At 33.8% G+C, this 11,498-nt stretch overlaps 2 protein-coding genes across 3 annotated transcripts; both read left to right on the top strand.

Annotated features, from left to right (window-relative positions):
* Positions 1–1,581: 1,581 nt before the first annotated feature.
* LOC101499601 (GDSL esterase/lipase At3g26430) lies at positions 1,582–3,745 on the top strand. 2 transcript variants are annotated; one of them, XM_012716813.3, is made up of 5 exons: positions 1,582–1,949; positions 2,348–2,473; positions 2,593–2,762; positions 2,980–3,250; positions 3,366–3,745. In XM_012716813.3, the coding sequence occupies exons 1-5, from the start codon at positions 1,688–1,690 to the stop codon at positions 3,641–3,643; spliced, it is 1,107 nt and encodes a 368-aa protein (XP_012572267.1). In that variant the 5' UTR covers positions 1,582–1,687; the 3' UTR covers positions 3,644–3,745. The 2 variants fall into 2 exon arrangements, with proteins under 2 accessions (XP_012572267.1, XP_004504128.1); XM_004504071.4 differs by having other exon boundaries at positions 1,584–1,949; positions 2,264–2,473.
* A 2,193-nt stretch (positions 3,746–5,938) lies between these two features.
* LOC101499283 (chloroplast sensor kinase, chloroplastic) lies at positions 5,939–11,231 on the top strand. The gene is made up of 9 exons (XM_004504070.3): positions 5,939–6,385; positions 6,507–6,680; positions 7,354–7,674; positions 8,042–8,107; positions 8,200–8,268; positions 8,502–8,594; positions 9,396–9,622; positions 9,890–10,163; positions 10,693–11,231. The coding sequence occupies exons 1-9, from the start codon at positions 6,026–6,028 to the stop codon at positions 10,924–10,926; spliced, it is 1,818 nt and encodes a 605-aa protein (XP_004504127.1). The 5' UTR covers positions 5,939–6,025; the 3' UTR covers positions 10,927–11,231.
* The last annotated feature ends 267 nt before the right edge of the window (positions 11,232–11,498 follow it).

Raw genomic sequence — 11,498 nt, 5'->3', positions numbered from 1 at the left:
GATCTAAAACTTCAATTTTCTAACAATGTAAAATTATTTGGATGCACCAAAATAATCACCTGTAATTGAGGCTAAGAGGCTAAAAATTATGTCAATTTTTTGCATGACAAAGACTCTCATGAGATGGATTCCTATCGATGACACCAATTTTCTGATCTCAAATTCGCAACATCACATATTTGAGGTATTGTCCACTTTGTGAAAAGGCACCTCAATGAGAGATAAGTGTGGATATCGTTTAAAAACAACCTTAGGGTCAATTATCAAACAATACAATACTTTTTGGATACTAGAACAATAGCCCCCTATTTGACGCTAAGAGACTAAAAGGTATATATTAGTCCTCATGTGTGGCAGATACTCTAATGGGTTAAATCCCTTTAAACGGTGTCAATGTTTCGACCTCATGTTTGCACCACCACATTTTTGAGATATTGTATGTTCTAGGTCATGGTTAAGTTCTTGCGGGGTTGTCTTTTGTGAAAAAACGCATCAGTAGATTGAATAGTGTGAGCTGCCTGATGATTTTTTGTGTATTAGAACAATAGCCCTCATGCACACAAAAAATCCTTGTTGGTATGATTCCCACATATGTTGCCAATATATCGACCTCAAGTCCCAACTCCATGTTTTCAAATTATTGTCCCATTTGCGGTCTTGTGTGAACCCTTCACGGTTTTATCATTTGTGAAAAAACACTATAATGGGTTGAAGATCATTGGTGTTTATAAACTACTCTTAGTCTCGACTCTCAAGTAATGTGAGAAGTTTTGGTTAACAAAACAATATAAACATTTGAGACTAAGGGGCTAAATGGTCTTTCAGTACTCGTGTGTGGCACAAACCATCGTGGGTTCGATTCTCACAAACCACACCAATGATCTAGTGTGGGCTGAGGATGATAACTGAGTTGTAGATTAGGGGACAATACTTTGTCCCCAAGATAATGGTGATACTTAGAAATATTTCGACGTTCAAGTCAGTATAAAAATTGAGTTGGAGTAGAAGTCCTTGATTGACTGTGAGCAATTTGCTGATGTGTAGATGGTCACATTTATAAAGTTGTTCGATTATCGCTAGTGTCGTCACGCCCATATGTTTGGCAGATCTTGTGTCGTGATCTATGCTTTGTTTCTTTTATATCCTTTGAGGTTAAAGTTGACAAAAAGAATATTCCCACAACATACAATAAGACCTGATGGACTACTTTTGGCGGGTTGAGTTTTAGACTAACCTAAAATAAATCTTGATGCGTAATTCACAATGGAGTGAGCCTTGATCTAGTTTAGAACAACTTTACTTTATAACAGAACACATTTTTATAATAATTTTTGATGCAACTAATCAATTTCTGGCATAGATAAATTTAGATTAGAGGAGACACATCCTATTACAAAGTTAGAAAAAACTATCAAATTCATTGAAGATTTACAATTTAATTTGTATGAATTTGGATGATTTCATTTTTCCCTAATGATAGAAGAAATATACACAAAAATAATTTTAACGACCTTATACACAATAACAAAAATGAGTAAATAATTATTTGTGTCTAAGTCAAAGACTTGAATCTAAATGACAGCAAACTTAATTATTTTAAAAGTTACATTGATTCAATTGTGAAGTCCTCGAGGAGTATTGTTTAAAATAGATCTGAGTAATTAATTTCTACATCAAAGTGAGAATTATGGAGGCGATGGGAGAGAAATGGGGAAAAGTAATATTATGGGTTGTAATTTCAACAACAATAATAGCTATAGCTATGGTACCAACTGTCACTTGTGCAAAACAGTGTAGCTTTCCGGCCATATTCAACTTCGGAGACTCCAATTCCGACACAGGTGCTATCTCAGCAGCTTTTGGACAAGCTCCTCCTCCCAACGGAATCACTTTTTTCCACACTCCCGCCGGTCGCTTTTCCGATGGTCGTCTCATTATTGATTTCATAGGTAACCTCAACCAAGCAGTGGCTATTCGTAAATTGATTGTTCTTTATCTTCTTTGGATTAGTATATGCATGTCTGTGTTTTTTTGTTCTTAAGTCTCTATCTTAATTATTATTATCTATTGTGTTTGTGAGTTTTTAAAGTGTCTCGTAAAAATATGATAATCATTTTAAGATAAGCGAAACAACTAATCTTACTAACTATTTATTTTTTATCCTCGTTCTAAAAATAAAGTAACATGATATATTATGAAAAGTTGGAGACGAAATTAATACACCTATAATAGTTGAGGCCATGTTAAATTTAATTTTTAACAGCAAAAAGCTTGGGGTTGCCTTATTTGAGTGCCTACTTGGACTCAGTAGGCTCAAACTTCAGTAACGGGGCCAATTTTGCTACAGCTGGATCCACCATTAGACCTCAAAATACAACAAAGTCTCAAAGTGGATACAGTCCCATATCCCTAGATGTTCAACTTGTACAATACTCTGATTTCAAAACAAGATCAATACGTGTTCGCAAAAAAGGTATAAACTATCCTTTCCTCTAAACTTTTATTCTAACAAAGAAATATATTTTGGATTATGAAAATTGAACTACTTAAGAGAGGGACTAAGTAGTTATTTATTATTTTAATTTTGTATAGGAGGGGTGTTTAAGAAATTGTTACCCAAGGAGGAGTATTTTTCTAAGGCTTTATACACTTTTGATATTGGTCAAAACGATCTCACTGCTGGCTACAAACTCAACATGACAACGGAACAAGTGAAAGCATATATACCTGATGTATTAGGCCAGTTCTCTAATGTCATAAAGGTACCTAATCTAATCTTACCTTATACTTCAATAATTTTTCTATTATGTCTTAAATGAAATTGAGAGTTTCTTTTTTCACTATAAATTGAGAGTGTATGAAAAGACTCGTTTAAATGGCATAAAAACTATTTTTTGGACTATATTATTAAAGTGATTTTGGGGTTGGAGAAAAAGCTTTCAATGAAATTTACTTAACTATAGTGTTCTCATTTAGTAGAGTGTATACGGAAAAGGTGGAAGATCTTTTTGGATACACAATACGGGCCCATTGGGCTGCCTACCATACATGTTGGATCGCTATCCTATGAGTGCGGCCCAAATAGATAAGTTTGGGTGTGCCAAACCGTTCAACGAGGTGGCCCAGTTTTTTAACCACAAACTGGAAGAAGCTGTTGTGGAATTGAGGAAAGAGCTTATAGAGGCCACAATCGTGTATGTTGATGTGTACACAGTGAAATACACCCTCATTAGTCATGCCCAAAAATACGGTTAGCATTGAAACTACCACATTAAATGCAATTTTTATTTTTCTTTGATTTTTACTATATTGATTGATGTAAATTTGATAAGTGTTATGAAATAAAAAATGTTTGGAATTGAAAGGTTTTGAGAAGGGTGTGATTGCATGCTGTGGAGATGGTGGGAAGTACAACTTCAATAATGTAGCAAGATGTGGAGCTACTAAGAGGGTGAATGGCAAAAATATTGTAATAGCTAAATCATGTGAAGATCCAAGTGTGATGATTATTTGGGATGGAATTCATTACACTGAAGCTGCTAATAAGTGGATTTTCCTACAAATAGCCAATGGATACTTTTCAGATCCACCTATCTCTTTAAAATTGACTTGCCTTGCCAATGAATCCATCCACCACCATTAATCCATGTTGTTCTTCTATTTCTTAAGCATGAGAATATTTTAATTATTCTGTACTAGTGTTTTTCTTTTTATTGTGTTTAATAAATTCAACATGTTTGATAAAGAGTTTTATGAATTATGCCGAAAACTTTTATTTATTAAAAAATGTGTTCCTCACACTTTTTGTACAAATAAGAGTTGCAACTAATCTACAACTAATGGTGAAGTGAGAGTTCATTATTATCTAGTTCTTAACTGTGCATCTAATATAATTGAGATAGGATAAATTGATATCAGGGGTCAAATTTTATTTGGAAGACAAATCATTTTTATTAGTTATACTCTAATTTAATGATGATAAATTAATCACTAAAATTGTTCACGAAATTTAAGTAGATTTTAAAAAAAAATATTCTTATGCAATTTCATAGCCGAAACACTATATAAAGAAAAAAGAAACAAACGAACTCAATTCTATTTTTTGTCAAACAATTGAACAACAATTTATTTCAAAAAAATATATAAAACGTCAATACATATCGATAGTGATTAGTAATTAGAGACACAATAATTTAAATAATATTTGAAGAAAGACCTTGAAGGTAATCGAAAGTCATATAATATTGGTATGAAAATTGATTAATTTGTATTCTTGGGCGATAAATTGGTAGAACATAGTTCACATAGACAAGTTTGTGTAGTATAGAATAATAAATTTTAGAACGATTTTTTAGAAAATTCAAAAAATTTTGTAGAGAAATAAGGTAAACAATGATTTAAGTTAATTGTAAGCTATTTCAGAGATTAAATTACAATTGTTGTGTATGATTTAGTGTCAAAATAAAATTTAACCTTAGTATTAATCGATCTTATATATGAGTTACGCCATAAGTGGAAAGCTTTTTAGTTGTTAAATAGCTTTCACTTTTTTCTGCTACTATTGTGATTACCAATTGTTTTCCATCTAGTCCAGTCCCTCCTTTTGTTAATGCCTCAACCGTTTTATTTGGACAAAAAGATCTTGGTAGTAGTGTAATAATAGTAAAGATCATTATATTTAAAAAGAAAGACAATTATAAGAATTAATTGGATTTAGAGAGAAAAAGTTTCTCTTATGTCTTTAAAATTTAATGGTCTTTACAACTGTTACACCATACAACAATTGTAGAAAAAAAAATAAACTTTAAATTAAATAATAATAATTAATGTTAAACTTTATTTTTGTATTGTCCTTCCTATTATTTTACAATATCATGAGTCTATGATCTTTTATATCTATTTGAATCTTATATAGTCATTGTGTGACACACTATGAAAACTATCATAAAGATCAATATTTACATTCTACTTAGAGTAATCCATTTTGGAAAATAAAACAATAATATATATATATATATATATATATATATATATATATAATTTTTTTTTTACATTCATTTAATTTTTAAATTTTTGATACCATCAATATTTTACATCTATTATATTATAGTATCTCTATTTCTTTCTCATTCCGAAGATATCACAAATTTGTATAATGTCTAAAAGTAACAATTTTTCAAAAGAGAAACAGCAAAATGGTCAAGAACTTCCGTATTTTTTAAATAATAATAATTTAATAACATTAAATTAGATTAGATGGATAAGATAAGTTTGTCATTATTTGTGTGGTTGTTTTATATATTTTCTTTATTTCTCCGCAGTTGTCGGGCGATAGTATATTACATAACTAACTAATCACTCTGTTAGTAGTTGGTTGTATTGAATATTCGTTCATATGGTGTAGCCAAATGGTGCTTCTACTCTCTTCAATCAACACTCACACTCACACTCACACTATCCCACTCACTTTCACCTTCAAACCCCACCGTCACCCTCGCCACCCCTCTTGTTTCCTCCAAACCATCAACGCCAACCCTAACTCCGATTCCGATGACGACCCCCGCAACAACTTCACCACTCTCACCCTCACTTCCACCCGCGCCCTCGCCTCCGCCATTCGTAAAGTCTCCACTATATATATATATATATATATATAATTTTTTTTTTACATTCATTTAATTTTTAAATTTTTGATACCATCAATATTTTACATCTATTATATTATAGTATCTCTATTTCTTTCTCATTCCGAAGATATCACAAATTTGTATAATGTCTAAAAGTAACAATTTTTCAAAAGAGAAACAGCAAAATGGTCAAGAACTTCCGTATTTTTTAAATAATAATAATTTAATAACATTAAATTAGATTAGATGGATAAGATAAGTTTGTCATTATTTGTGTGGTTGTTTTATATATTTTCTTTATTTCTCCGCAGTTGTCGGGCGATAGTATATTACATAACTAACTAATCACTCTGTTAGTAGTTGGTTGTATTGAATATTCGTTCATATGGTGTAGCCAAATGGTGCTTCTACTCTCTTCAATCAACACTCACACTCACACTCACACTATCCCACTCACTTTCACCTTCAAACCCCACCGTCACCCTCGCCACCCCTCTTGTTTCCTCCAAACCATCAACGCCAACCCTAACTCCGATTCCGATGACGACCCCCGCAACAACTTCACCACTCTCACCCTCACTTCCACCCGCGCCCTCGCCTCCGCCATTCGTAAAGTCTCCACCTCACCCGTTGAGTTCACTCAGCGACTCGAGAAACATCGCTCAACCGGACTCGTTCTTCCTAGCCCTGACTTCCATACACTCTGCCTTCAACAGCTTCAGCTTTTTCGCAGAATCGTCCCCGAAGCTCTCCTCTCGGTTCGTACCTCATTAATTGTTTCTTTTATGTCTTCAATCCTATCTCTATTTTAAATTAGGGTTTATGGTAATTTGATTCCTGAACGGTGTCGTTTGTGTTGTTTTGTGCTGTGCTCTACAGGTGTATGTTAGACCGGCAGGTAGTTATGTGATGGATCGATTGGAGCTGCGGAGGGTTGCATTGTACCCTGGAGGAGATGATGAGTCAGAGGCAGAAGGCATTCTCATTCTTGTCGGTCATTTTAATGTTCCAGCCGGCTTGCGAGCCGCCGAGACTGCTCTTTCCGAATTGCAAGTGTGTTGGTCATTCTGCTCTGTTATATTATGGTGTCTCTGTTCCATTATTATTGTTATTAAACTACCAATTTAGTTCCTCAAGTATCGGTCTCTCATGCATTCATTCAATTAAATATATATGAAAATAATAAGTAGTGTCTTGGTATTATTATAAATTTATAACTATTCCTTCCACTCCTAAACTTTGGTATTTTTAAGGTATTTGCACATAGAAAAAGAAAATATTTAATTGATGTGTATTGAACCAAAATACCCTTATTCTATTCATTAAATACTTTAGTAATTTCTATATTTATGTATCTAATCTACTCCCAATAGTTGGAAGAAAAGGATCAATTATATCTTGGATTTCTAAAAACCAAATGTTTTAAGATAAAATTAAACTACTTAGACTACCAAAGATTAGGAATGGAGGAAGTAGTCCCTACTGTATATGAAAATTTCTAACTGTAATCGCTGGTATCTTGTCAATACATAAACAGATGTGACTAAAGGGACCAGTTTTCATATACTTTAGGGACTATTTATAATTTAAGTACTACTTATTATTTTCAAACACTTTTAAGTACTGAGTAGCATAGAGAGTGATACTTCGGGGACTAAATTGAGGATTTACTCTTATTGTTGTTGGTTAGGATAGACCTCAATATCAGTGTGGATGTTAATTGTAGGTTAAGGTTGTCCCTGAATGTAAGGCTGTAGTTCTTCCCATGGTTAAACACCCATTTGTTGTTGGTTTCTTGGTTGCTGAGCTTCCACTGGTGGAGCTCGAAACTTGTGAGAAGGCTCAAAGTGATAGGTCCGATAATCATGTATCTGCGGAGGAAGTTTATTCACTTTCTCCATTTTTGGATTTGGATAAGAAGTCTTGGGAAGTTCAGAGGCTTCGGGTCAAGGATGAGCCGGTTGGTATGCGCAACTTCACGTCCGATCAAAGATCAAATGCTATCGACATTTCACAGTCTCTGGCTATGGCATATGTTATGGATCAGGTTTATATACTTCATCTGGCTTTTTTTCAAATAATGGCAGGAGCTCATTACTCTTTGAATATGAAATGCTAGAGAGATGTGCTTGTCACACTGCTTGGATTTTGTGGGAGTTGCTTTCACTTTTGTATTTCTTAAAATATCCTTTTTTTTATTTGTGCTTTCAAAGTTATTTCAGTTTAAAATCATTTAATCTATCACTTTGAGTTAGACCAACAGACTGTTTTATTTTAGCATGCAATGCAAGTTCCTTAAATTGATTTCTCTTTAATTGTTTGTTGTATGACTTCATGATAGTTATAAGGATAGTTTTTGATACTTGGCATGGGCCTAAATTTCTGGCTCATGAGTGTCTGTTCTCCTTTTGCAGAAAGCAATGTTACTTCAGCAATCAACATGGCAAAATAATGTCAGGATGAGTAATCTGGTTGAGCAAGTATGTATTATCGGCTGTTATTCCATTTCTGTAATCTCTTTATTCTTAGCCTTAGCCTGTTCTAATTTTTCTTTCTTCAAATTACACACCAGATCCGTGGTCCACTTTCAAGTATTCAAACCTTGAGTAAAATTCTATCTACACAAACAAAGAAAAGCCAGGTTTGTAAAATCTCTAAATAGATGAGTTTATTTTTTATTATAACCATAAAAAACTATTTCATTGCCATATATGCCAGCCCGTAAGTCACTCTTTCTTTTAAACCTGACTAAACTTTACTATGTCAGTTCTATTAAGAGTGGTTAGTAAGCCAGGCCAACCAATAAGTTGATGAAGTTATTCATACCTTATGTTATTGGCTATCAACAATGTCCTAAAATAGATACTTTTGCAGATTTCATATGACATTGTTGAGGATATCTTGATGCTAGGTGATCGTCTGAGTGATGTTCTCCAACAACTCCAAGATGCTGTTTATTTGACAAAAGTACTTCTCTCTCTCGCACTTATTAATTTTATATACCAATAATCAATTAACGTGCATTGGATTTTTTATCTCCATTTTATTGTATGTTGTCCTATGTACTTATAAAATGGTGTTTGATGTGTAAACAAATTCTTTTGGTTGATTGATGTAAAAGAAAATTGTTGAAACATGGTGAAGCAGTCATGATGACACTAGTAATTATACACAGGAAGGGGTCCTTTTCTAGGTTGAATTACAGCCAAACCATATGGCTGCTCGCTGCCGGGCCCTTGGTGTTTCTCCCAGAAAGGCAGATGCAGCAGTGGGTTATTATTTCATTATAGGAAAAAGCCTATTATTGTTCAGCTATATTTTGTGTACTAATTTAGAAGCATCCCTTGGATGGATACAAACTCTGCAATTTTTTGAACCCATAATTTTTATAATTTTTTCTCATATCACTAGCTTGTTTTACTTCAAACTCGAATTGTCAATTAAAAAAATAGCTTGTTTTACTCAAATATAATTATAATGATGTTATATATGGGTGTTAATTATCCAAAAGGTAAAAATATTTAGATACATCCTTTATATGCCTGTCAGTATCTACCTGCGCTGAAATTTGAGTTTTGGCATTTTTATCCTGACTGAAGAGATTCTTTCTTCAATTTTAACATCTTCGAAAAAATATTTCGGTGAAATGACGTTTCTACTGAACAGGTATCTATTGAGGGAATATTTGCTAAGCATTTTAGAAATAAGAAAATAATGCAGGTTGTAGAAATCAATGCGTCTGATGTACAATTTTTGTCCAATGTGCAGGCTAATATTATGCGCTACAATGAAGAAGCAATCAAGAAAATGAATGGTTCTAATCACATACTTGCTGAGTCAGAAAAAACTCAATTGCTAGATAGTTCCTCAAGGGATGGCTCTGCAAATAAAATGAATGAAACTGGTGTTGAGCCATTTTCTCTTAGCACTACTGCCCAGGATATAGAGATGCCCCTACCACCTTTAGCTCTCGCTCCACAACGACACGGAATCAGGTAGGTTTGGTTGGTTGATTAATAAAAATGCCTCTTTTTTTATAATGTTGTAATTTTGTACCACCTATGTAAATATATATTCCATTCTGTTAATTCTGTTGTGTTATAAATTCAAATGTTGCATCAATAATGTCATGTATGTTGATTTTCTCTCATTGCCTTTTAGGTGTCTTCTTTTTGGTGTTTAGTTATATATGCTTTTCTCTTTCCTATAAACATTCAGATGATTTGTGCATGTCCTTATGCTTTTTTGTTGATGTCAGGAAGACCGTGCAATGTTTCTGAAGTATTGGCAGACTTGGTTGATACAATCAGACCTCTTGCTCAGAATCAAAAACGTGTAATAGAACTAAATCAATTCTCATCACCTTTGCTAGCTGCTGTAGAAGAACCTGCTTTGCGCCAGGCTTTCAGCAACCTTATTGAAGGTGCTTTACTGCGTACACGTGTTGGAGGAAAGGTTGGAATTGTGTCTACTGCTGCACCAGCTGGCGGTTCCCTCGTACTTATTGATGATGATGGGCCTGATATGCACTATATGGTAACTTCAGTTACTCCCTTTATCTCCTTTGCTTATGCAGTTTCCTTTTTAACAAACTAGAAATTGTGTCATCCATCTAAATTGTAAAGTAGATTAGAAAACATCCTCATGACCCGTGGGGAAATTAGGAACATTTAATTCCTCGGGTTGGATAGACAGAACATACAGCTGATCCCATTTGAGGAAGTTAGTGCATTTTATTTAGGATGTATTAATGTGAGAAAAAACTGCAGCTCTGCCCCACGTATTGTTTGCAACTTTGCATGCTTCACAGTAATATTTCAATTAAGTCTATGAAGATGTGGGTATCCATAAAATGACCCTAATATCCTAGACATTCAAACATTTTCTTTCTGATACATGGTATCTTAAAGATTTAAACTTATTATGATGATATCTTTCAAACCTAGGAAGCCCTTCACCTCAAGCCCACCCGTAGCCTCTATTCAAACAATTCTTTGATTGAGTACTTTGTTGCAAGGGGTTTGTGAAAATGGAAAATAATCATTGCTTTTGAGCTTGTCTGCAGACGCAAATGCATTCACTCGCACCGTATGGACAAGAACTCTTAGCTGAAGATATGGTTGAAGACAATATGACATGGAACTTTGTTGCTGGGCTTACTATTGCTCGTGAGATACTGGAGAGTTATGGTTGTGTTGTGCGCATTATATCACCTCGGATCAAAGATGCTCCGCTTGGAACTGGGGGAACTCTTATAGAACTTTGGCTTCCTATGGAAGTTGTTAAATCTGATGTATAGAGCATGAGTTTGAAGTTACGTGAAAGATAAATTGATACACTCCCAAACAGTTCCACCTCACAGCACCTGAGAGTTGAGAAACTGGCCAGAATAAGAATGTATGGTAAATATTACTAATTCCTTCTTTATCATTGCTGAAGATATGTATCCAGTTCTGTATATAGCTCGTAAGATTTTTTGGTGCATAGTCAATTTTATGATATTGTTGATAATATCACGTAATGTAAACAATGGAAATTTTTTTTGAAGAAATGTAAACAATGTATTACAATCATATAAAAAGGTACGCGGTTTATGAGTCTGTATCTAAAGCTTCAGCATTTGAAATCTATTGAATCCCCGTCCAATTTAAAGAAACCTGCTTTCAGTATCAGAAATGATTGGAGAGGGAAATGAATCATAATCATGTCAAAATTTCAAGTGACCTTATCATGAGATTTTATTTTGCCACGTTAGAAATTTTTTATTCTCTTAACAAATATCAATAATTTTGATAATGTCTATGAAGACAGAGAAACCCTGAGAAATAATTTTGTAAGCTTGATTCAATGTGTACGGTTGGGCCAGACCTA

The sequence above is a fragment of the Cicer arietinum genome, chromosome 6 (genome assembly GCF_000331145.2).
Source record: "Cicer arietinum cultivar CDC Frontier isolate Library 1 chromosome 6, Cicar.CDCFrontier_v2.0, whole genome shotgun sequence".
NCBI lineage: Eukaryota > Viridiplantae > Streptophyta > Magnoliopsida > Fabales > Fabaceae > Cicer > Cicer arietinum.
Note: the sequence above shows the minus strand (reverse complement) of the source record. Positions and strands in the feature narration are given on the sequence as shown.